The following is a 27,642-nucleotide window of genomic DNA, read 5'->3' on the forward strand; positions in this document are numbered from 1 at the left end:
TTGACCCATAAGTGAAACTGTATCCAGTCAATTATTGAATGCTAATTCCAAGTAAGTTAATCCTTGAACTCTGGATAACATGGGTTAGTAAATCAACTATTTCAATTCATTCATTATTTTGCATACGTCTTCCCATTTTTCCAAGAGACACTCAGTCTCGCCTGAACAATGGTGCCCATAACATGCTCCCAGATCTTTTTGCCATGAAAATATTTAAAAGGTAGAAAGTGTGAGACAAGAGATCTCTTTGTCATGGCTTTACGACGTTTGCCCTTTAAAAGTGGCGGGCAGTCAAAGGAGCAGACAAGCTCAAACACATATTTCTTGCATGCATTTCATTTAGTTTCAATGGAAATATGTGATTTGGCATTAGCTGCATCAGTATTTTGGTGTCGATTGTGTCCAAAAGCAATTGCATAATGATGTCATTGCTCCTTATCTCCTCCCACCGGATGTTTTCGGTTGATGTGTGCAGCTATTCACCCTGGAAATGAGTACTTGAATGTCTCCAAAATACTGTAACTAAATAGCATCATGAGATCATGAATGACTGTGAATAACATGACTGCAAACTGTCATTTAATTCAATTTTATTATTTTTAACTTGTTTCTGTATTGGATAGTAAGCATTACAAGACAATTTCTTGATAGTGGTAGGTAGAAAGCTAAAAAATGTGCCTAGTGGAAAGTCGCTGTCTATGTTGAATAAACATCCAATCATTTTATTATTATTAACTCAAGGGAACATGTTATGACCACCACTGTAAGCAAGATGAACCGTGGGAGGTGACCAGGGACATTTTTCAAAGATCTTGTGTTCTTTTAAATTTGTCATAAAACAGAGAGAACCACAGGGATGATGGAAAAATTAGGACGAGATGTATGTTGTATCATGCTAGAACTGAGATCAGAACAGAAAGAGAGATTCAACTGTCTTTCATTTACAAACAACATCTTTATAGGGATGAATGTCACTTTGTAAAGATAAGACTCTTGGGGATACATGTGCATGTCTGCTCTGCACTTCCAGGTCAGCTGTACTATTTTACTAGTTAGAATCAATTTTGTACACTTTCAATTGGCACTGAATAAAAGTAGACTATAAAATTCAAATAAAGTTATTTTTCCTTTTTCGCAGGATAAAATTTGATGCTATTATCAAGTCTTTGTAGGTTCTGATAGCCTTTACTGGACCAAAAACATAACAGGTGAAAACTTTTTTATTTTTTTACCAAATAAAATTGCATTCAAAGCTATTAAAAATCCCAAAGCAACCCTATAAACAAACTGTAAGAATGTTGATAGATTTAGTTTTCCTTAACAGTATTCGAATCATATCATAACGTTTCTGCTGACCAGATAAGGACGACAATTTTTAAAGACATTTAAGCAGGTACATGACGATTACATATATAAATTCGTTGTCTGAAAATATGTCCTCCCCTTCAGCCACATTTAGAAGAACCACTCTAAGGAGAACATTTTGAGTGGGATTGAAAAGTAACACAGTTAGGGCCTGATTTTAAAAAGCATTTGCTTGAGTAAAACTGGATTTTACTTGAGTAAATGCACTTTACTCGAGTAGGTGGGCTTTTGAAAATTGCTACAATATATGCCATTGAATTGTCCATAGGATTTACTCACGTAAGTGCACTTTACTCAAGTAAATGGCTTTTGAAAATTGCTACAATATGTGCCATTGAATTGTCCATAGGATTTACTCACGTAAGTGCACTTTACTCAAGTAAATGGCTTTTGAAAATTGCTTTAATAGTAGTTACGCACGCAACTCCTTTTGAAAATTACCCCCTTATGGGTAGATTTTAAAAGGGCCGCACATGCGCCCACAAATATATGCATCTCACCACGCGCAAACATACTATTTTATAAAGATGCACATAGGTTATAAAATACTCTTCACATATGTTTGCAGTTTTACACACATATGTTACTTATGCGCGCTTAGGTGGGGGGGGGGGGGGAGAGAGAGAGAGAGAGATAGAGAGAGACTTTGAGTGATTAAAATTCTAACAAGAGGAGTTGATTTGTATCCTGCAGTCTCTGCTAGCTGCATTGTACAAATCAACTCCTTTTCATTACTTATAAGGTCTAAAATTATTTAATGATGTCAATTTCACAATTAACACCTCTAAAAATGTCTGTAACAACACCCCCCCCGACCCCAACCAACCTCCCGAAAACTCAGAGTCAAAGTGCCCCCTTACAATGGTCCAAATATAGAGTATCAGACTGAGCCCTATGAAGAGGTTCTCTCTCTTTCCCGAGTACCTACGCTCTCTCTCTCACCCAAGCTTCTACACCTACTGAGGAGCTGTGGCAAAGTTACGTTCTTAATATGCATTCACTGCCTCAGAAAAATTAGGAATTACGTGCATCACTGCTGTCCCCGCTTCTGTAACAGCCATGCCCTGCTCCTTTTCTGCCTACTTTTTCTGGGCACGTGTACACTGATGTACGCACGCCCTTCCCAGCTATTTAAAATTCATGTAGCTCTTGTGCGTCCCACTTTCGCACATATGTGGCTGTTTTTGCACATGCAAGGCTTTTAAAATCTATCTCTTAGATTGTATTTTCTTTTTTTTTTTTAATTTATTCTTTATTAACAATGTCAAGACATTAAAAAGTAACACATAACTGTAATATGAGCAGTAGAAATACAAGACATGCTCATCAAATTACTAATTTTTCAATGCCAAATAAAGATGTGTGATAAAACTTCAGAGCTCTGTGTCATTGTTTTTCTTTAATCTCTCCCAGATAGAAGGCCTCATCCCCTCAGCCCACTTTCCCCCCCAACTAGAACAGGAGAAGAATAACGTACCAATGTGTGATACAACTCAATCATCCTCTGCCTTGGGTAGCTCATTCAAAGGCTGACCATCCCGCCAACTAATATATGGACTCCATGTTTCATGGAATATGGGAAGATTATCATGAATTTGAGCAGTCAACCAATACATATTGTATAAAGTAGCAAGTCGGTGTCGAACATTTAATGTTTTACGAACCAATGGTTTACACCACCAAGCAGCCAATTCACATCTCTCTGCTACAATTATAAATTGGATCAGGCAGCAAAACTGTTCATCCACAGTGTCAAGATGTATAAAGAGCAATAATAATTGGAGGTTACAGTCAATCCTACATCCTGTAATCTAAAAAATGAGATATATTAACAGTGACCAATAAATAATCACTTTTAAGCATTCCCACCACACTAACACCCCCCACACTGACACCAACACCTGTCAGTCACTCCCAGAAACATCCTAGCCAAGCAGATAGATTCTCTATCACACCTGAGGAAACTAAACTCATCCCAGTTATTAGATAACATAATTCCCAATCAGAAATCTCAAGTTGTACATGCATATCCTTCTCCCAGGCTAGCACATGTTTAGGCTTTATAACCACCTCTCCCATTAGTAACGAGTAAATTTTTGAAATAACTTTGGTGACTGAAGGCACTTTAGAGCAGTATACTTCAAACTGTGATTTAGTCCTCCGCAGAGCCAATAATATCCTATGCGATTGAACAAAGGAATACAGCTACAGGAAGTGGAATCTGTCCTTTGCTGTAAGTGGGTATAATTGAGACAACACTTCAAATGAAAGCACAGAATTCCCATCTCACAACTGCTCTAACCTAACAATCCTCTTACCCCAGAAATTTATAGTTGGGTTTTCCAACCCAGGAGGAAACAGTGAGTTATGCAAAAAAAGATGAAAGGGGCCAAAGAGAATGGTATCCAACCAGTTGTTTCTTATACTGCTCCCAAATGACAATCGTGAGCTGAGAAAATAGAGAGGCATTCAATGGGAGAGCGGGATTTTTGTCATGAGACCATACTAAATATTTGTGAGAAGGTACGCCCACAAATCTCCCGCTCCATCACAACTTACGAGCTGGCTGACCATGCCATTCAAATATGGCTTGCAACTGAGAAGCAGCGTAATAGAGTGCTAGATTGGGGACCTCCAAACCCCCTGATGCTTAGGTTAATAGAGTACTTCTTTCACCACTCTTGGGAGCCTTCTCTTCCAAATAAAGTGAAAGAGCTTTTATTGTCAGCCTCAAGGCATCCTGGTAGGTACAGCTATTGGGAGTGTCTGAAAGAGTTAACAGAACCTGGGGAGGATATTAATTATAAAAAACTTAAATTATAAAAAATGTAAGCCCAGCAAAACACCCTCTCAATCCCATCCCAATTTCTACATTGAAAACAATTGCCAGTACTATAGCCAAGTCAATTGCTACAATAATTAACCCTCGCTAACAGAAGGCACTTGCCCTGACATTTTAAAAAGTGCCATCATTAAACCCATTCTTAAAAAACCCAAACTCGATGTGTCACAACCAAACAATTTTAGACTGATATCGATTTTATCTTTTTTAGCTAAATTAACTGAGAAGGTTATCCAAAAGCAATTAGACAGTTACCTAGAATCCAATAATATTTTATTTCTCAATCAATTCGGATTTAGAAAGAATTTTAATAGTGAATCTCTACTAATTTCAATGACTGATACGATTCTCAGAGGTTTTGACTCTGGGCAAAGTTATCTGTTAGTCCTTTTAGATCTGTCGGCGGCTTTTGACACCGTTGACCACACTATTCTACTTACTCGACTAAAAGAAATTGGAATTAAAGACATCGTTTTGAACTGGTTCAATTCGTTTCTGAAGAATCGTTTTTTTCAAGTTAAGATAAAAAATTAACTTTCCAGTAAAATTCCACTTGAAACAGGAGTACCACAAGGCTCAACACTTTCTGCTACACTTTTTAATATTTATCTGTTACCTGTCTGTTACCTTCTCTCGGATCTTGGCCTTAATTTTTACACCTATGCTGATGACATACAGTTTCTTGTACCCATCGATGTGTCCATAGAGCAGTCTTTTAAACTATTGTAGCCTATTTAAATACAATCAAACAACTACTAAAACATATGAAATTAGTCCTAAACACAGATAAAACTGAGATACTATTGCTAGAACGAGAATGCTTGAGGAACGAAATTCCCTCATTATCGTTAGATAATAACTCCAAGATAAAGCTAGCTCTAGTGGCAAGGGATTTAGGAATCACACTTGATACCGAGCTAGGTCTAAAAAAACACATCGCCTTAAAACTGAAAGATGGATATTTTAAACTGTTAATGGTGAGAAGACTGAAACCTCTGCTTGAACCTAAAGACTTTAGGATGGTTCTACAATCCTTGATATTTTCGAATATCGACTATTGTAATGCCTCATTACTGGGCCTCCCCAATTGTACAATTAGACCGCTTCAAGTGCTACAAAATGCTGCTGCAAGGGTCTTGTCCGGAGTTAGAAAATGTGATCACATTATCCCTATTTTAGTATCCTTACATTGGCTCCCCATTACCTTTCACATACAATATAAAACGGCCTGTATTTTGCATAACAATCTACGGAAATAAAACTGAATGGCACAATGCAGCAATCCGACTACATATTCCATAAAAAAAACATGAGGTCTGCCAATAAAGGCCTATTTACAATCCCCACAATTAAAACAGCAAGACTCTGTGACATTCGCGAGAGGGCAATCTCTATTGCAGGTCCAAAGTTTTAGAACACGTTACCAGCACAATTATGGCTGCAAACAGACCTAAAGAAATTTAAAGCTGATTTTAAAACATGGCTTTTTACATGTGTCTATGCAGAGATTGGTTAAACAAACAGCATGCTTTTTTTCTTAATTTTGCCAACTTACTATTTATTGTTTTATCCTGCGCTTCCTTAATGAATATGTATTCTTACTATCCATTGTTTTAGTCTAATTTTAACAGCTATATCTATTGTTTTATTTTTCTACTTGATATTTTAGCTGTTATTACTCTTTTATAGTATTATTATTGTATTTCTTTCTTTTAATTGATTGTACACCATTGTGAAGGTTCCCACTGATGAGATAGTATAAAAAAACTAAACAAACCAGTAAACCATTAATTTTAATAACATGAACCCTACCCAGCCAAGAGAACTGTATTCTGTCCCATTTATATAAATCAGCAAGTATACCTTTCAATAGAAACCCATAGTTGAGGTCGAATAACCTTGCCCTATCCATACCCAGCCTCAGCCCTAGATATTTTACACTTCCACCTACCCACTTAAAGGGTAAGCTTTGCTTCAGTTCGGCTATCAATGCGGATCCCAAGGTCAGATTCAAACTTTCAGATTTATCCTCATTCACTTTAAATTCAGAGACTCTCCCATAATTTCTCATTTTTTTCCAACAATATAGGAAGAGACATTTCAGGGTCAGTGATTGTAAACAGCAGATCATCCGCAAATAGGGACATCTTATATGAGTGCTCCCCAATGTGAACTCCCACAATCCTAACATCAGACATAATCCTGGCAGCAAAAGGTTCCAGCAAAAGAGAAAATAGCAGGGGGGAGAGCAGGCACCCCTATCTGGTACCCTGCCCCACCTCAAAAAATTCCAAATATCCTCCATTAACCCTTATGCTTGCTTTCAGGTGGTGATATAAAGCCTGAACCCAAGTCAAAAAGCCTAGCCCCAGACCCAGCTTATGTAACACATGAAAAAGGTAAGGTCAGTATACCTTGTCAAATGCCTTCTAAGTGTATATCGCCAACAAGATAGCCGGTAACCGCTGGCATTGAACACACCACATTATGATTAACACTCTATGGACACTGTCAGCTCCCAATCTAGCAGGGACAAAAGCAGATTGATCACCATGGACTAGTAGAGGAGCCACTAGGCCCAACCTTTTTGCAAATACTTTGCCAAGTATCTTCAGATCAAGATTTATCAAAGATATGGATCACGCCTTCTTTCGCGATGACAGTGATTCCAGACACATTTGCTCCCTGCGGCAGCTGATCTCCCTCTTGCAAAAAGGTAAACATCACTGTAAGGGGCCTAACTAGGACAAGTTTATAGGATTTATAGAATCTGGACGTGTAACCATTGAGCCCTGGTGCCTTTCCCACCTTTAATTCTACTATCACCTCTAAAACTTCTTCCTCCCTATTCTTAGCATTTAACTGTTCCCTGGCTTTCTCAGGAAGACAAGGTAAGGTTATGTCACCAAGGTAACTCTCAATGTCACTTTCTGATATGGTGGAATCTGGAGTGTATAACTACATAAAATTGGGCAAATCTATTAGATATTTGAATGCTATCGACTATAAATGCTCCTTCCCTATTCTTAATTTTAAGAATCTGATTTAATAATTGCTGCTCCTTCAGAATAAGTGGCTAGCCTTATTGCCAAACTCAAAAAAATTCTGCTTCATCTGCTCCAAGTTATATGCTAACTCAGCTGTATCTAAACATTTTAGTTCTTGATGGATAGCCTCGAGTAGAGAAAAAGTAACATTATCAATTTAATCTCTAACTTCCCAAGCTGGGTTAGCAACTGAATCCTTACCGTGTCCCACCAAGGACTTTTGGCAGGTCTTGGGGGACCCTCCTGACCCCCACAAGACTTGCCAAAAGTCCAGCGGGGGTCCGGAAGCGATCTCCTGCACTCGGGCCTTCGGCTGCCAGTAATCAAAATGGCACCAATAGCCTTTGCCCTTACTTTGTCGCAGGGGCTACCAGAGCCATTGGTCAGCCTCTGTCACATGGTAGGAGCACAAGATGGCACCAGCCATGTGACAGGGGCTGACCAATGGCACCGGTAGCCCCTGTGACATAGTAATGGCAAAGGCTATCGGCGCCATTTTGAATACTGGCAACCGATGGTCCGAGTGCAGGAGGTCACTCCCGGACCTCACTGTACTTTTGGCAAGTCTTATGGGGGTCAGAAGGGTCCCCCAAAACTTGCCAAAAGTCCCTGGTGGTCCAGCGGAGGTCCGGGAGTGATGTCCTGCACTCGGGCCGTCAGCTGCAAGTAATCAAAATGGCACCAATAGCCTTTGCCCTTACTATGTCACAGGGGCTACCAGTGCCATTTGTCAGCCCCTGTCACATGGTAGGAGCACAAGATGGCGCCGGCCATCCAGTGCTCCTACCATGTGACAGGGGCCGGCCAATGGCACGGATACCCTGTCACATGGTAAGGGCAAAGGGCCATCGGCGCCATCTTTATGAGTGGCAGCTGATGGCCCGAGAGCGGGAGCTCACTCCCCGCGCCTCCCCCTGGACCACCAGGTAATTTTAAAGGGTTTTTTTTTTGGGGGGGGGGGGGGGGTCGGTAGGATGGGGGAGGATAAGGGGGTCGGTTTAAAGGGTCGGGTGGGTTGTTTTTTTTATCGGGCCATCGGCGCCATTTATATTAGTGGCAGCCAAAATGGCGCCGATGGCCCGAGAGCGGGAGATCGCGCCGGGGCCCCCCCCCCCCCACTGGACCACCAGGTAATTTAACATTTTGGGGAGGGGGTTCGGGAGGGTGGGGGAGGGTAAGGGATTGGTTTTAAAGGGTCGGGGTGGGTTTAGGGGTTGTTTTGGTGTGCCGGTTTTCCCGCCCTCCCCCCAAATAATTCCCGTGCCCGATTTAACGATTTTTGACGATAAATCGGGGGAATTTGTATTGTATGGCGCACTCTAATGATTTTTGACGATTTAAAAAATATCAACAATTTTTTTAAATCGTCAAAAAATGATTCACATCCCTATTTATTTATCTTTATTTTATTACTTACACATCCTCCATAGCAGAAGTAAAGTTACATTGCAGGGGACCCCAGGCATGCACCTGTGCGCATAAGTATTTACGCACTAATTCGAAGTTGAAATCCAGGAATTCCCACACCCACACCCTACCCTTTTTTGGAAATCTGTGTGCACAGCGGGAAATACGCAAGAATTCCAGCTGCTTTTAAAATCCACTTGGTGTGTGCCGGCCCAACATATTCATGATCTCCTGGTTTTGGTGCGCATCAGGCTTTTAAAATTCACCTTTATGTCTAGTATACTTGGTTGCCATTGCGGCTTCACATTTATATGTTAGGCAAACAGAGGGAGATACTGAGCCACTGTGCAGCTTGACTAGTTAGCTGAATAAACTTATCTGGCTAACCTAGCCTTTATATTCAGCATCACGGTCGTGCGCTGAGTATTCATAGCTATCCTAAAGTTAGTCGGATAAGTTTATCTGGCTAACTTTCGGACAGGTTTATAGGTCAACCAAATTTAACTCTGAATATCAGAGTTAGCCAAATAACTTATCCGGCTAACTCAGCTCCTCTCTTGAATGTCCTTGCCCCTCCTACAATTTATCCTGCTAAAATCTTATCCGGGTTAGTATTTATCTGGCTAAGTGGCAGCTGCTGATTTCTGGCAGACATTCAGCTGCCACCACTTGGCCGGATAAGTCCATATTTATCCAGATAAGTCCGGCTGAAAATCACCCTCAGTGTGTTCATGGAGAAAAAAATATACAATCCACACAAAACTTGGTGTTCCAAACAAAAAAAAGAAAAAATAATTTATTAGAGAATCAAATTTTAAAGTCCAGCAGAAAGGCAAGAAAAATCAGCAAAATAGTCCACAACTTCAGGAAAAATAAAACAGAGCTTTTCAGACCAAACCGGTAGTTTCAAAATAGTTGCTCACTTTCTCATGCCATCTGAATACAATCCAAATGAAAAATGTTCCCTTTCAGGTCCCCAGAAAGGCCTTTAGGCCCCTTGCTTCTGGCTTCAGACTCCCCTGGAATGGATGGGAGTCTCTTGAATTAGGGATTCGACTCCTCCCAGTTGGTATTTAGCCCTTTCCAAGGAGAGTCATGTCCACTCTTCCCAGCAAATTAGAATGTCTCCAAATACCCAAAAAGACCCAAACTCCTCAGAACCAGATGCAGACTAGAGCCCAGAACTCAGACTCAGATTCCTCCCTAGGACTCATACACCTCCAAAACCAATCCCCTTTAAGGGGGAAGGATCCTCCTTTAAAGCACTCCTTAATTCACATCTCCTGAACCTCCCACTGATGGAAACTTCTCAATAACAAAGTACAGTACCCTATAATGAAATGTAACAGCGGTCAATATAACACATAAAATAATGTTCCTATTTCTGCCAAGGAAAACCAGCACTTTCCCTTTTGCCACACATTTAGCTATTTTTTAGAAGGTGACAGGAAGAAAAAAAAGATAATGCCAAGGTAAGTAGAAGCATTAGGTGGTCACTTAGAGCACCACAGTTTTGGGGTTGGCAGCAACAAGACTTGACCTTTAATAATTGAATCTTTCAGTGGCAGAAGGAGCTTGCCAATGTGATCCCTGCCACTACCTCTACCTCCCTTGCTCAGCCAGCTCTCTTCCATGCTGGTGGCGGTGGCTTTGAGTCGCGCTGTGACTCAGCTTCACTTCCAGGTTTGCAGCAGCAGTGATACTGCTGTCTGTACTCCGAGGACCTCACATGTGGTGGTGAGAGCTGGCAAACAACAGTCCCCTTGCTTTCTTAGCACATGCTGAGTCCTGGAGCCAGCGGGGGAGGGGAGAGAAGAAAAGGAATGTTTCTGGGGCTGGGGGGAGAGAGGAAGAAGAATGCAATGGGGGGTGGTGGTTAGGGGGGAGAAAAAGGAAGTGGAATGCTGGTTTAGGTGTGCGGAAGGGAGCAGAGAAGAGAAGAGGAACTGGGGTGTGGAGAAATGGACGTAGCTGAAATTTCGTGTAGGGCATCTTATACCCTTGAACTAGCCATGGATGATGCAATGCCGAATGCTTTCAGATCAGATAGTGGCTTCCCTTCTGAAGAAGGGACTTGCCTTCACCGCCCACATGTCCAAGGAGTCCGTGAGTTCTCAAAAGCTCATGCGCTACAACATTTTGGTTTTTTGGTCCTTTAAAAGGTATCGCAACCCACAAAGATCCCATTTTCTAGAGAAATTCTGACAAGATTTAAATTAAGGATTATTACATATTGTGCAGTAAAGATGTAAGTATACAACCTGAAGTATAACAACCCCTGATTGAAGAGAAGGACTTCTGCAATATCAATGAATTAGAGATAGCAAATGTGGATCTAAAAAAATGCAGCTACACCTGCCACACACCTGTTAGCTTAGAGTTAAGGATATACAAATTAACTTTTTCCTTTGCAAATAAATTTGTGGGTTTTTCCAAAAGATCCATGAACTGTTAATTTATTTGCTAAACAAATCAGGCGTGCGTTCTTTCAAAAGTGTCCTTTTTGCCACACAATTCACTGCAGATCAGGAGAAAATTTGATGCTACAGTAGAATCACAGCTCTGTGTTGGATTTCACCATGAATTTGCACATTTTAAAGAATAAAATGATCACAATTTGTTTTCTGTTATTTTTTTTTTCCCCACAAACTACAACAAATTGGAGGCGGAGCAGTTGTAAATCTGCCTAGCTTGCTTATGTGGTTTGCTTATTCACACCTCCATGTTCAGGGGGCCGGTCTATTAGAGGTGAAAACAGCTTATCTTATCTCCAGAGGTCAAAGGAAAACCAACAGAGAACAGAAATGACCGAATTAGGGTAACTAATGTCTTAAAATGCAAGCTTTTATGGCCTTTTTTTTGGCAGTAAAATTTACAGTGAGTAATTACCATAAGAAGAGCAATCTGCATAAAACCAATCTAGAAGTGAAAGGGTAGACAAACAGGCAATTCCGCAGTCTGGTTGTAACTATGTAAATTGTAACAACATAGATACATAGGGGCCAATTTTCAGACTACTTGTAATGGCCGCAGCTACTTTTATTTATTTATTTATTTTTAGGTTTTTATATACCGTAAGTTCCTGTATACAATACATATCACTCCGGTTCACAATTAACAGAGAAAACTATCGCCGGGAAGGCGGTTTACATGGAACATACATGGAACATGGAACATATCGAATAAACTATAATAAAGTACAATCTAATTTAAAACAACTGAAATAAACTTAGGAAATAACTTGGTACATGTAACTGAAGCAAGATGAACATTACATTATTGCTGCAAGGCAAGGCTGGATGTTTGTTCTTATTGCTATTAGCTCTCTGGGAAAGCTTGATGGAATAGCCAAGTTTTGAGTTTCGCCTTGAAAGTAATGTGGCATGGTTCAAGACGGAGGTCTGGTGGTAGTGAGTTCCAGAGAGACGGGCCCGCTGTGGATAGAGCACGTTTTCTCAGGGTAGATTTTGCAGGTTGTGTGATCATTCTATTCTGGTATGCCGTTCTGGTTGGTTTGTTAGAAGAGTGTAGTTGAAGCTGGAAAGTTAGGTTGAGTGGGAGATGTTGTGAAGGGCCTTGTGAATCATCATGCAGGTCTTGAACTGAATCCTATATTTGATGGGAAGCCAGTGGAGATGCTGGAGGATCGGGGTGATATGGTCCCTTTTTTTGGCATTGGTAAGTATTCTTGCAGTGGCATTCAGTACCATCTGGAGTGGTTTGGTAGTGTATGCTGGAAGGCCTTGCAGGAGTGAATTACAGTAATCTAATTTAGTGAGAATGATGGCCTGGAGTACTGTGCGGAAGTCCCTATAGAGTAGAAGGGGCTTTAGTTTCTTCAGCACTTGTAATTTAAAGAAGCATTCTTTTGTGGTGTTATTTATGAATTTGTTGAGGCTGAGTCTGTTGTCTAGTAGTACTCCCAGATCTCTGACTTGAGGTGCTGTGGAGTATCCTGAGGCGTCTGGAGGGTTGCTGGATGTTGGCGGGGCAGATTTATCTGGTGCTATTATGAGGATTTCCATTTTTTTGGTGTTTAGAACGAGGTTGAGGCTGGTTAGAAATTTATTTGCTAAACAAATTTATTTGCTAAACAAATCAACTTTGTGTCTCTGGGAGGGCAAAGCCAATTTGCAAAAGGGAAACTCCCAACTGAGTTTCCTTTTGAAAATGTCTTCCTTGGCGGGGATCCAGGGTTTGCAGGTACAAACACCCTGCATGGTGGTAGGATAGGGGAAATGTTCAAAGGGGCTTTCTCTGCAGGTAAGTATCCCTTTGCCTGTGGAGAATCCCTTTGAAAACTGCCCCCCATAACATTTACAATGTGGAAGAAAATGACACATTTGGGTTGCATTTATGTCTCTGTTAAATGACTGCTGCATCGTGCTGACTATAATAATTAAAATCATTTTTGTATGTTTTCCATTCCAGACATGCACTTCTTACTCATGACCCCATCAGACAATGTGTTGATCAATGTCAGGATGAGCTGAAAGAATACCATGTGAGCTCCTGTACATCATTCTTTGCATTGTTTAGGGTAAATGCAGAAAAATTAACTATTAGTAGCACTAGAAAAATATAACTTGATTAAAAAATGCATTGAATCATTCTATAGTGCCCTCTCTTGAATAAGGCTGCTGTATAAAGCTTTGGCTCCCATCTCATCTGAACACTCAAATTTCCTCCACTCCAGGAACAGCTTTAAAGAGCTGGCCCAAACTGATATATGGACAAGCCTTATATTTGCCAGGTAATGTACAGTAGTTCACAGATTTGGTAACTTCAGGAGTATTGATTTGATTTGGTCATTTAAAATCTCTGACCAAACCAATATGGAGATTTCAACTTGGAGGAAGACCTTGAACATACCTTTAGTTGCCAGACGAACACAGTTGATTTTGGTCTCCTGTAAGAACAAAACAGAAGTAAGTGAACATATTTGCATATATATGGTGAGAACTCAGATGACTGTTATTTCTGTTCTTTAATCATTTGCAAACTCTAGGTTTGAAAGGAGAACTCTTATATTAAAAAAAAAAACCCCAACACCTAGAATATGCAACTCATACTATCCAGTAACTTGAAGATGTCTACCTGTTTGGCCAGTGAATTTCTAAACAAACTAGCCATTGCACTATCATACTTTCCGGACAGACCCACTACTGAGTCTGGGTGCATTCATTTTGAGATTGGCAGCACTATAAGACTTTTATATAACTCTTAATAAAGTCTTTAGGGCAATGGTGGGCAATTCTAGTTTGAAAGCCTATAATCAGTCTGATTTACTAGGTATCCACAATGAATATGCATGAGATATGCGTACAATGGAGAAGCCAGGGCTGGATTTTCTATTAGGCAGACTATGCATGTGCCTAAAAATGCTAAGCTTCTTTTTAGTATGTCCTTCCCTTTCTTGGCCCAGTACCATCTCTGTAGCCATTGCATTGAGCCCAATTAGCTCATGCTCTACCCCCAGAAACAGCAGCTACCCTCCACTTCCCTGACCCTGGTTACACCTTCCCACCCAGTCCCAGCATCCTGTCCTTCTGAGGTCTAGCCAGCAGACTACCACAGATACTGCAGGAAAACTGGCTGTGACTGGCCGGGTCCTTTCCGGTCACCAATCCCAGACCAGGTTGCTGTGACATGCTGGTGCACGCCTTCAGTGGTTCAATGCAGTCAATATAAAGGTGTAACGCATCCTCATTTATTTGGGAACAGTTCAGCTTTACAGCTGTCTTATTTAACATTATTTATTTATTTATTTATTTATTTATTTAACATTTTTATATACCGCAGTTCATGTAGCAAAGTCTTACTGAATTTGTGTCAAGCATAAGAACATTTTCATCATGATGAACAGCTCTGATAATGTCTCAGTATCCGGACCAAATGAATTTGATTTTTTCCATAAGTCAGGAAATAACATAATCCAGATTTGATGACAGCAAAGAAGACAAGTTGCTGGAAACAAGTCAAGACAATCATGATATCAACACATGTGGAGGGCAATTTTCAAACCCATTTACCTGGGTAAATAGTGATTTATTCAGGTAAATGACCTGTCTGAAAATTCTCTTCCTCTGGCAGGCCAAAAGTGTGTGCAGGCTTCCTAGTGTGTGTATTTTTAAAAAGAGGCATTCCTGTGGGTATGTTTAGATCGAGAGAGGAAATAACACATGTACATGACATTTCCAAAAAGTACAGGGGCTATTTTAACTCCTCTCTTACCTGTACAAATAACAGGTTCAATGTACGTGGACAGAATTAAAAGCAGAATTTTCAAAAGTTGTGTGCGTAAAAATCGCACATATTGGGGTAGATTTTCAGACGAGCGCGAACAGCCTACTTTTGTTTGCGCTCCAGGCGCAAACAAAAGTACGCTGGATTTTAGTAGATACGCGCGGAGCCGCGCATATCCACTAAAATCCTGGATCGGCGCGCGCAAGGCTATCGATTTTGTATAGCCTGCGCGCGCCGAGCCGCGCTGCCTCCCCCCGTTCCCTCCAAGGCCGCTCCGAAATCGGAGCGGCCTCGGAGGGAACTTTCCTTTGCCCTCCCCTCACCTTACCCTCCCTTCCCCTACCTAACCCACCCACCCGGCCCTGTCTACACCCCCCCTTACCTTTGTCGGGGGATTTACGCCTCCCGGAGGGAGACGTAAATCCCCGCGCGCCAGCGGGCCTGCTGCGCGCCGGGCCGCGACCTGGGGGCGGGTACGGAGGGCGCGGCCACGCCCCCGGGCCGTAGCCACGCCCCCGTACCCGCCCCCAAAACGCTGCCGACACGCCCCCCTCCGAGAACCCCGGGACTTACGCGAGTCCCGGGGCTCTGCGCGCGCCGGGAGGCCTATGTAAAATAGGCTTCCCGGCGCGCAGGGCCCTGCTCGCGTAAATCCGCCCGGTTTTGGGCGGATTTACGCGAGCAGGGCTCTGAAAATCCGCCCCATAGGGGCGGATCTTCAAAACTCCGCGAATAGCTTACTTTTGTTTGCGCTCCAGGCGCAAACAAAAGTAAGCTGGATTTTAGTAGATACGCGCGGAGCCGCGCGTATCTACTAAAAAACCTGGGTCGGCGCGCGCAAGGCTATCAATTTTGTATAGCCGGCGCGCGCCGAGCCGCGTGGCCTACCCCCGTTCCCTCCGAGGCCGCTCCGAAATCGGAGCGGCCTCGGAGGGAATCCTCTAACCTTCCCCTCCCTTCCTCTACCTAACCCACCCGCCCGGCCCTGTCTAACCCCCCCCCTTACCTTTGTTGGGGGATTTACGCCTCCCTCTGGGAGGCGTAAATCCCCGCGCGCCAGCGGGCCTCCTCCGCGCCGGGCTGCGACCTGGGGGCGGGTACGGAGGGCGCGGCCACGCCCCCGGACCGCCCAGGGCCGTAGCCACGCCCCCGTACCCGCCCCCAAAACGCTGCCGACACGCCCCCAAAACGGCGCGCCGACAGGGACCGCCCCCGACACGCCCCCCTCGGAGAACCCCGGGACTTACGCGAGTCCCGGGGCTCTGCGCGCGCCGGTGGGCCTATGTAAAATAGGCCCACCGGCGCGCAGGGCCCTGCTCGCATAAATCCGGGCGGATTTACGCGAGCAGGGCTCTGAAAATCCGCCCCACATTATTTTAGAAACCTACAACATACATGCATAAGTAAGGCTCCACGAGTAAATCTACTTGTGCAAAAAAAAGGGGCAGTCCAGGGATGTTCCTGGGCGGGGCCAACATTTCCCCGTGTAAGCTGCTATTTTTTAAGAGATTTACGTGGGTAGATTTGGTAGGTTACTTGCGTATAGTTACACCTGCTCTTTATCTGGAGTAGGTGATCGTGCACATGTTAAAAGTGCAATATTGACTAGGTGGGAAGTGGGGGAATTTGAGGCTGACGAGCGAGGAGGGAGTCGATAACCTGCAGATGGAGTGTGTGAACTAGTACTGTATTTGGTAACGCTGGTAATTTCATTGCCACGTGCATATTATGAAATCTCTTAACACGCATAAAATCTGACTTACGGGGGGGGGGGGGGGGAATGTGTATAAATTACAAGAATAAAATCTCCATGTATACTTTTAAAGTTAGAAGTAAAACTATGCAGGTAAAGTAGTTGCCTGCCACTATCCGGATAAGTGTCCTTCCAGTGCTGGGTGTGTAAACTGTGTGTAGTTTACATTTCAAACGCAGCTTTGACAGAAGGTACAGTAGAGAATACCAGGACCAGGTAAGTGCATATCCTGCTCTCGGCAGGGATTTCTATGGTTTTGGGGGGGGGGGAGGGATGAGGGGAGAGTCCAGGGTGGGGTGGGATCTGGGGAAGGGGATGGGGGGTACCATCCACAGACCATGGCACAATTTTATTAAATTTAAAAGGGTATTGGGAGAATGTGGGGCATGGCCCAAGAGGACATTATGGAGAGTTTATCGAGCCCTAGGCCTTTTTGTACTTCTTTTATTTTAAATGTATAGTGGCACTTATCTCGATATCTTTAGAAGATATCTGGATATGTGACAAGTTATCCAGTCACACAATGTTGAATTAGTTTAGATCTAAAGGTATGCGGCTAACTAACAGGGTCATTTCATCAAATCGCATTAGAACCTTATCACAGGCGTTAAGGCTCTAATACCCGTGATAACGCCATAACACATGCGATAAATAACACATCGCGAGATGTGTATGCACATTTTCTAAATTTATTCAAAGGGGAGGAGTTTATGAAAATGAGGGGTGTTTAACGTTACGTGCGATAGCATAATGCACTTTATCATGCCGGAAATAACTGCACCTTTTTTCCTGACATTATGCTGTGCAATATGCCCGAAACGGGATTTGTGAGAAATATGACAAATCCCGTTTTGGGCAGGAGAGGGAGAGAAGTGAAGTGGGGAAGAGAGAGAGAGAGAGAGAGAGTGCCTCTGGGGTGGCACACATATTAGTCAACTTTTTATACTACTATAGTAGGGTCAACCAGTAACTCGAGGTGAGGTTTTAGTTATCCATCTAAATAGCTTTTGAATATTGACCTCCATATCTTTTGTGACTGACCCTGTGAATCTGTAAGTATGTAGAATGTTTTTTCCTTTTTAGAAACTGCAAGAAATAAAAAGTTTGGGGAAAAGATGCTTTATTTCAAAACTTTGCAAGCAAGCACACTGATTTGCAGGTTTTTTGCACTCTTTTGCCCAAAACCAGTCTGACCTTTACGCCCCTACTTACAGCACAGAATTCACTAAGGGGCAGATTTTAAAAGATTTACGCGCATAGGGGGTCTATGTGCGCCGGGCCTATTTTCAAAAGGCCCGGTGGCGCGCGTAAAGCCCCGGGACGCGTGTAAGTCCCGGGGCTTGAAAAAATGGGCAGAGCAGTCTGGGGACGGGGCAGGGCATGGCCACAGGCCTCTGCAGGGCCGCTGGGTCAGGGGATCGCACGCCAGCAGTTGGCTGGTGCGCGCAATTTACGCCTGCCTCTGGCAGGCATAACTTCTACAACAAAGGTATGGGGGGGTTTCTTTAGGGCTGGGGGGCGGGACAGGTAGAGGAAGGGAGGAGAAGGTGGGGGGAAGAAAGGAAAGTTCCCTCTGAGGCCGCTCCAATGTCGGAGCGGCCTCGGAGGGAACGGGGAAAGTCAGCTGGTTTCCCTGAGGGCTCGGCGTGCGCAAGTTGCACTAATGTGCAACCCCCTTGCGCGCGCCGACCCCTGATTTTATAACATGCGCACGGCTGCGTGCGCAAGTTATAAAATTGGGCGCACAAATGTAGGCCGCACACGTAGGTTTTAAAATCTGCCCGTAAACTTTTTCACTAGTGTATTGTAAAAGGAGTTGACAGAAGTAAAAGTTGCCTAATCAAAGAGGAATAAGCGAATAATCAAGAATGTAAATTTTCATTATGTATTTCTCAATGCATTCTAATTTATCATTTTTGGAACTGAAAAGCCAAGTCATTTCCAATGAATTTGCGATGCAACACAAAGTTCTCTGTTAAAATAGATTTGGCTCCCAAGATGTTTGTGAGAAGAGAATGGCATCAATGCATAAAACGTGCATACAAAAGGGCGCTGGGGAAAGGGAAGGAATTATGCTTCGTGGCTTGGCTGCAGGTTTTTGTGTGCTGCTGAAGATGGGGGTTCAGTTGCTCTGGGTGAGCCTGCTGCCTTTTCTTTCCTCGGTTATTTTTCTTTGATTGAGATCATCTTCACAAACCCCAGCAACACCACCCTGAGTGAGCAAGATCTTATCAGATCTTGTAAGACCGAGAAGGGTCAGGTCTGCCTAGCCCTTAGATGGGAGTCAGCTGTGGGTCAGAGTACAGTGGGCTCTTCTCAGGGTGTAGCATACCCTGAGATCTCTTTAGGTCAAATAAACTGCTTTGGCCACTTTATGGGAGCCTGAACTGAGGATGCCCCCTTTTGGCTGAGATTAAGAACCTGTGTAATAAAGGGGAGTAATGCCTATCCATCTAACCCTACTGGGGATGCCATGAAGTAACAAATATTGCTACAACAGGAGGATTAAACTTCTTGCAGATAAGAAAAAAAAAAGAGTTGTGGATGGTAGAAGACAATGGCAAACCACTGCATTCTCTGACCAAGAGAATCATAGTCATCTGATTGGCAGTCCTCATCAACAGTTATGAAAAGCAGATAACGTACACACCACCACCATGTAATATAGGTTTTAGAAAAGAGATGGGGGTCAGACTCTTGGGATAGTAGGGAAAAAAAAATGACACAGCCTAAGGCTTACTCTTAATTGACTCTTTTGGAATTCTCCAAAAGTCTGCTAAAATAACACATTCATTTGTCTCAGACCCTGTACTCTAGAAGCTTGAATAGGTCTAATGTGAACTCTTTTCACACAGAAAATAATATATATTTTATCCATAAGGTTATTATAGTTATACAAATTAAGAGCTTTGTTAAAGTACAGGTTTTTTTAATTCTAGCAAGGACATGGAATCCGATAATTACCTCACTGAATAATAGCTTTAAGTTTATTAAAGGAACTCATCATAAAGCAGTCAAAAGCACACAAAATGCAGGCTTTGTTATTCAAGCTGACTTTCACTGCTGGAAGGCCTTTCATGGACTCCTTTGGAATCTGATCTGTGCAGAAGAAGTGCCACAGAAAACCATAGAAAGAAATCAGCAATAAATGCTAGTGACATGCGTCACAGGCTAACTGCAAACTTGTCACAATATTTTGATTAAATGTGACAGGAAATCACTGAAATTGACTTATTAAAAGGTTAGCATTAGAACAGACATTTCTGGAAATAATTTTGTAACAGGACTGGTACAAACAGAGATGTAGTCTGAGGTTGTGTGAAGTAATGTATGCCCCAATTTGCCAAAAGGACTGGGATGGCAAACGTTTAAACGCTGCTACTATGGAGATTCATGGAGGCTGAGTATTTATTTTTAAAGCTCCTTGGGCCCCAAGGATGATGGGAATCATTGAAAAGATTCAGGACTTGGGGTTTAAACCCTAGTCAGATCTTGAGTGTTTCCCAGATACGGGAATGTTACTGCTGAAAAAAATAATAACGCATGTATGGTAACTTGTCAAGGTTGAGTAAGTCTGAGCAAGTTCATGTCAAATATTTGCATATCTAATGCCAACATGAAAACTGTAACAGATGAGATTCACCCATTCCTGTTTTATATTAAGGTCAAAACATTGTCTTTTTCTATTAATGTATGTTGCGCCCTTGTTGATTGCTAATGCCTTATCCTGATATCAGATATTTAAGAGGGTCTTCCTCTCTCGAAACCCATTTTTCAACAAGACCTTCCAATAGCAGAAAAAATCCCTAATGCTCAGACTTAATTTGTTCCCACCAATAGACCCCTTACAGCATCCCTATTACCGATGCTACTCTATTCTCCAAGCAATAATGTATTCCAGAGACGTGCATGTAGTACAAGTCATTAGAGGCAAGAAATCAATAGCAAGCTCGGTGGAGTTCACCATTCCTTAAAAAAAGAATATTCCCATTGATTTCTTATGTGCTCCTATTCAGGCTCACGGCTTGCAGGCATCAGTCACTTGGCCAAACACAGGGCCGCGTCAACAGCTGTCAGCTGCTAACATCTGCTGTTTATGTGCATGATCTCTGTTTGAGTTATATGACACCTTCAAAGGTGGCATGGTCTCCGTGAATGTTGGACTCCACAGGTTAAACAGAAAGCCATTTTCTCTCGCATTTTAATGTTTGCTATAAAAGTATAATTGCCATGAAAAGTTACAGCCACAGAAATAAATAAAATTCTGTGAATTAAAACAAAGGGTCATTGACTAGGCCACATTTTTATTTAAGAGTAGGCCAGTCAGCTTGATGTGAATCTAGAATCCTTACGTGTCAGTATGTGATGAGAACATGCTATGTAAAATATGTATTCAGGTGGTACCTCTGGTTTTGACTGGGATGGAAAGAACGTGCTGCTGTGCATATTTTAACAGAAGAAAGTATGGGTTCGGTTTTTTTTGGCTTATGAATCCTAAGAATATCAACAACCTCTGTTTTTAGGAAGAAATTAACAAAGCCTTTTTCTCATTGCCAAGTGTGTGTGGGGGGCTTCTTTTGAGACAATCAAGTAGAGCTACTACCTTTAGACTAGATTTTCACTACTTGTATTCCCTAGCCGGGACACGTTTCTTCATACTCGGAGGCTCATTTAGATCGGAAAGAAAGCAAGTTCTTACAAATACAGGACTGAAATTAATGCAGTCTCTTCTGGGTTGACACACTTTACAACCTCTCTGGCGTTTATGGTGATGGAAGGTCATACATAGTCTGGCATGAGAAAACAGAACAGTTATAAAAGTTAAGGAAGGTTTTTTGTAGCTCCTGTCCCGATCTGGTCCTGGGCCCAGGAGCTCATGGGGAAGATCACAGCCCAGGGCAGACCCCATGACCTCCCAGGGGCTCCTGTATACAGTGGGGAGTTCTTCTTTTCAAGGCCCATAGGATTTTTCCTCTCTGGGGCTCTTCCACTCCATTCCAGGTAAAAATCACTGCACCTAACACCAAAAACTGTTGTTCAAAATAAAAATAGCTTACTGGCACTGCTAGGCAGGTAACAAAGTCCAAAAAATTAATTGATACACCAGATGATAGTGCACTGCATAGCAAAGCAAAGTACAAAAAGTACAAAAATCAAATCTCAGTCTCTTTGAAAAGCACTCTTCTATACTCTCAGGCAAGTCTCTCCTTCCTTGGGTCTCCCCAGGAACCTTTGCTGTAGAGCAGCATTCCTTACATCTCTCTAGCTTCTCTCTCTGTCTGGCAAGCTACTTCTTTGTGGTCCTTCCTTGGATGGGCAGCCCTTCTGCTTGTAAATTCCCTGTAAGAGTAAATCCTCTCTGACACACTCTTCTCAAAGAGCTTTCTCAGGAACAATTGACTGCAATAATTCTTCCTTCCTGCCAAAGACTGGGTGCTCCAGCCTGACCCCAGTCACCTTCTCTGGACAAGATCTCATCTTCTTCATCTCTCTTGAAAGCCGGAGCACTCTGACATTGGGCCACAGCCACTCTCTCAAAACAGAACTACTCTTCTGGGAGAAAATGCTCCTTTGGACCTTCCCTCTGGAGGATCATGCCCTGTGGTATCCATCTGTGAAGAGATGGGCACCCTCAGACTACAGGCTGCAGACTGACTTCTCCTGATTCCAGCCTCTCAGGAATCTGGCTGTTTCCTTCCTCAGACGTCTACAATATCACATAGGTGTGGGGGTTTTGTTAAGACTAACAGTCTTCCCACCTACACTGATCTCACTAACAGGTGCCATGACTGTTGATACCACTGCAACCATTACAGTTAAGGGCAACTCTAGTAGTAAGGGGCAAAATTGGGGGCCTCTTACATTCAATGTTGATGTTTTTAAAAAGGATGTCAACTTGACCACCTGGTGACTGGGGTCTTTAAAAAAAAAACTGTACTTGAAGCAAACCCTAGCTGAGCCAGGATTTCCCACTCAACTTTGAGTTGGTTTGGTGGACTGAAGTGACTGTGAATTGCTTCAGCTGTCTTTGACCTTTAATCTTGAATAATCTGGGGGAAATGCACATCAGTGGTCAGGCTCAGAGTTTTCTTGGGATAGCATGGGAAGCTAAGGCACACAGAGACCTCTGTTGGATATTGCAAGAGCCTTCAACTGTGCTGTTGACATGGAAAACTGTTACATCCATTCTTGTAAGTATCATTTAAAATAGGCTTCCCAGTACCTTCTCTTGAGCATCTAAGTAAGGTATGGCAGCATTAACACATAGTAGAGATAAGGAACCTGAATGCCTCAAGTGACAAGGCCAAATGTAAGAAACCACTATTGAGCAAGTGACGTGTGCACAGTGTCACAGATCTATGACCTACTGTAATGCATATGAATGGCATACTATCCTAAAGCAATGGAACTAGTCAACAGTCCTCTGGAGATGGACAGTAAGCCAAAGAAAGAGAAAAATACAGATGTTGGTCTGATAGATTAGAAATGTAACTGTTGGGATTTGTCTTACACAAGAGCACTACTGCTGGAAATTTGGCAACAGTAAAAGAGAAGAGTTGAAGAAAGTGCAGTGTCCTATCTGCCCGTATTTCCTGGTGTCACTTCTGTATTATGCAAAGACTATTGAACTGGAAATCCTCAAATTACTTCTCTGCTGGGATTGCTAGCAAAGATGGCATATACCATTGTTTTCTGCCAAACCATAATCACTGGTTTCACCATTGTATCCAAGACAGCTCTTGCAGGTGTGATGCTGTCTTCCAACAGACCTACCATATCTTTCACTAACTTGTGCTGGATTTCCAACTAGCCCGGAAAAGACCTCACAGCAAATATGTCATCTTTATTCTCATGCTCTATCTTCAATGTCAATATGATGGATTTTATTTTTATTTCCCTTTAGTAGACTTTATAATGTACTCTCTGCATTATCAGTTTATGACAGCCAGACTGGCAATTTAAACCACAGGTGGGTCAATCCCTTAGTATCTGCTCTGAAAGAACTACTTTTCTTTCACATCAGAGAGGTATCAAACTACATATTAATTTCCAGGGGTAGCAGGGAAGTGTCATCAGACTGCTCCAACAATTGAGCTATTGCACATCTCTAGTTCTGACTGCTGCAAAGCAGAAGGAATATCTGCTGAAAATCAGAGGAAGGGCATATGGTTTGCAAGAAGATTACCAGAGGGGCCCCCACAGGCACAGATCAGCTCCATTATGCTTTCCATTGATTCTAACTATATATATTTTTTTTATTGCCAATGTCACTTTTGGCCATTCAACTCAATTACAGTAGGAGAGAGAGAATATTTTTAAACAAGGTTTTCTTCTCATTTGCTACATAAAGATCATAGAAGTATAATGGTACATGCAGATACCTCTAATGAGTCACCGACACTAGTACCTCCTTCCTTAATTTACAATAGAAACCAGAGGTAAAAGAGGACTAGAATCCCAATTCAAAGTTGAATTATAGCAAAGGAGATAAAGATGGGGCAAACTAATTGTGATCATCTAGCTTAACTTGCCCTGTTTTCTGTTGAAGGAAATGAGGTACAAAGAAGGACTTGAAAAGATTCATTGGGAGCCTTTATTTATTTTTTTAATTAGTTTTGTTCTGTGCTTGATATATATATATATATATATATATATATTTTTTTTTTTTTTACCTGGCTGCATCTTTGTGCATCCAGCTCAGTTAGACCTGGCCTCTGTTGGATTATGGTGCTATGAGCTTTTATTTGCAACTATCAGGTCGATGCAATATTGGTGCACAGAAAATGGGCGCTCATTATTGAGTTCCCACTCTCCTAACGCTCGCCGACGCACCTCTCCGGGGCACCCGATGCAATATTTAAATGGGCTGCCATGGTAAAAAGGAGGCGCTAGGGGAAACTGTGCACCCCTGGCGCCTCCTTAGCAGCAGGCACCCAGGAGAGATGGCTGTCAGTGGGTTAGGAAAATGGATGCTTAATTTAACCTGTGCACAGCCATGGGTTAGGAAAATAGATGCTCGTTAATTGAGCGTCCCTTTTCCTAACCTGATGACTGGCGACTATTTTTTTTTTTCTTTACTCCTTTTTTGCACCACCACAATATTAAGTCAGAGGAACCAAAAAAAGGAACAGAAAAGCAGTATTCTATTTTCTGCTTTTCTGTTAACTTTAGGAGCTCCTCGAGAATTAATGCCTGCTCCGGGCAGGCGTTAATTTTCGAGAGTAAAAATGTGCACGTCGGGAGCTCTTTTTTTTTTTGCATGGGGGGTAATAGCTAATAGCCTCATCAACATGAATTTACATGTGATGAGCACTATTAGCTGCGCGCTGGTTAGGATGCACGATTTGGATGCGCGTGTTAAGCAGTGTGCTCTGCCGAGCGCTCTATATTGCATCAGCCTGTAACTGGGTTCTTTACTAGTTTTGGATGGGGGACAGGGAGTTCACTGCTCATAAAGGTAGATGGGTTTACTGCTGCAATACATGATTTATTTTATTTTAATTTATAATGTATATATTGTTTGATTAAGTTTGGAGATGGGGTACTTTTGGATGGAATTGGCATTGCCGTGTTGATTATTTATTTTACATGCTTTGTAAAATGTGTTATATTTGCATTATGCTTTATTTCATACATGAATTGTAGTAAATCATGTCTTAAATTGAGTCATAATTTGCTTTATACCAACATTTGTTGGAAAATGTGAAATATACATTTTTTAATTAAATGTTGTATCCCTCTCCCAGCTTACAAACCCAGGGACTGCAGCGAGGTCATTAGGGACTGACATTGCATGATGACTAAGACTCCCTCCTCCCAGGGGCTGTGAATGCTGCTTCTGCAGCAGCCCCAGAACCAAATGGCTCGCAGAATGGGAAACCTGACTTGATTGGTGAACTTTTCCTAGACCTGCATCAAAATAAAATGTTACCATGAAGTTATCATTTTTTAAGTTCTTTATTCAATTTCCCAGTACTTCTGCTGAATCTTTGTGAACAAATGCACTAAAAGGGGTTACTCGTGGAGGAATTCTGTGCTACTGCAGAGTGCAGAATTCCTGCAGAATTTCCCTCCAGGGCAGCTGCGCAGAATCTGCACAGAATGTAGCAGATCCTGGAGTGTCATGAGCAGAGTCCGTCCTGCTCGCGGCGAAGGTGGAGCAGGCCCTGACATGCTGCGAGTGGAGGCTGTGCCACTTTCAGCTCACCTAGGCCTGCTTCATCTTCACTGTCAGTGGGACAGGCTCCGCTCGTGGCACGCAGGGGCCTGCTTCTTCTTCGACAAGAGTGAGATGGCCTCTGCTCATGGCATGCCTGGGCCTGTTCCATCTTTGCTGAGAGAGCGAAGATGGAGCAGGTCCCGGTGAGAGTGAGTCTGTTTGTGTGTAAGATTGAGAGCCTGGGGGGGGGGGGGGGAGTGAGAGAGAGAGCATGGGTATGGGTGCCAGAGAGAGGGAGCCTATGTGAGGAGATTGTGAAGGAGCGTGTATATTTGTGAGAGATTGGGAGCTAGTGTGTGTGTGAAAAAGGGATTGTGTGTATGTGAGGGTGCTTGTTTGTTTGTGAGAGAGAGAGCCTGTGTGAGGGTGTGTTATGTGTAAGAAAGAGAGCCTGTGAGATGGGATGTGTATGTGTGAGAGAAAGAGGGAGCCTATGTGCAGGGGTGTGTGAGAGAGAGACATAGGTAGCCTTTGTTGAGGGTATATGCATAAGAGAGAAAGGGAGCTCGTGTGGGTGTGTGTGCAAGAGAGAGAGGGAGCCTATATGAGGGGGTAAGTGTGTGTGAGAGATAGATAGAGCGTGTGTGTGTATTTGTGTGTGTGAAAGAGAGAGGAGGAGTCTGTATGAGGGTGTGCGTGTGCATGAGCGAGAGGGAGCCTGTATGAGGGGATGTGTGTGTGCGAGAGAGAGAGAGAGCCTCTATGAGGGTGTGTGTATGTGCACTAGATAGAGAGAGCCCATATTTTTGAGAAAGAGAGGGACAGAGGGAGCCTATGTGAGGGGCAGTACCGAGAAAGGGGTCAAACTCTGGGCGTGGAGATAGAGTGGAAGGGATTGAGCCTAGAAGGGGAGGGGGAAAGATAGTGACAGGTGGAGGAGATACCTAAGAGGGTAAATTAAAAGGAGACTGGCCAGGGGAGTAGGGAGAGAAGGTAAAAGAGACACTCTTACAGTGAACTTTTAGGGAAATTCTGCTCAAAATATTTAAAACTCTGCATCTTTAAATAACTTTGTTTTTGTATTACATTTTAAATTAATTATTTAAAGACTGTCAGTATAATGTGTTATTTTGAGCAATATAAAGTATGCATAACTTTGCAAAATTTTCAGTTTTTGTGCGCAGAATTTTTAATTTTTGTGTGCAGAATTTTTAATTTATTTTATACAGAATTGGCCCAGGAGTAAAGGGGTCCAAAGGTACCTCATGATCATTGGGTATGATATTAAATATGACATCATAAATGGCATTACATGCACATTTCATTGATCAATTGGCTCCAATTCCACACGAAGGCATTTTATAACAACATGCTGAACATGGCTAATGCAAGGGTTTCAGGGAAATTTCAGGGGTGTTATCTAAAAAAAACAACTGTCAAAAATGACAACTTAGTAATACGATGCTTAATAGTACTCTAAAGACAGGACCAAATTGTCATTTTAATTTAATGTTTGTCTATGTCCTTTTGGTTCCATTTTAACTATTGTTGTTTTTAGGGGTTTGTCTTGATTCCCTGCATTTTACTATGTGTGTAAATATTGTACCCCGCCCCAAATTTTGGAGGATGTGGGCTAGAAGTAATTTTTAAATAAACACACAGTGGATAAATGTTACTCCATGTTTTTCATAATACACACTATAGAGTGGACACAGCTTACATCTTTTTTCCTTTTTCCACTTTTCTAGTCCTCAGTTACGCCAAGCTGGTTAACTGTAGCAATAATCAAGTTTCTGATATTTCTGCTTTAATGCAATGCTAA

The 27,642-nt window shown here is 42.4% G+C and overlaps 1 protein-coding gene across 6 annotated transcripts in view; it reads right to left on the reverse strand.

Moving 5' to 3' along the window:
• Positions 1-27,642, reverse strand: part of PTPRT (protein tyrosine phosphatase receptor type T) — a 1,509,925-nt gene that overhangs the window by 212,904 nt on the left and 1,269,379 nt on the right. For all 6 annotated transcript variants that reach the window (XM_029612345.1, XM_029612346.1, XM_029612344.1 and 3 more), the window contains exon 13: positions 13,534-13,570. In XM_029612345.1, coding sequence (XP_029468205.1) covers positions 13,534-13,570 — 37 coding nt within the window. The remainder of the gene's footprint in view (positions 1-13,533; positions 13,571-27,642) is intronic.

This window comes from Rhinatrema bivittatum, chromosome 8 (assembly GCF_901001135.1).
Source record: "Rhinatrema bivittatum chromosome 8, aRhiBiv1.1, whole genome shotgun sequence".
NCBI classification, from domain to species: Eukaryota; Metazoa; Chordata; class Amphibia; order Gymnophiona; family Rhinatrematidae; genus Rhinatrema; species Rhinatrema bivittatum.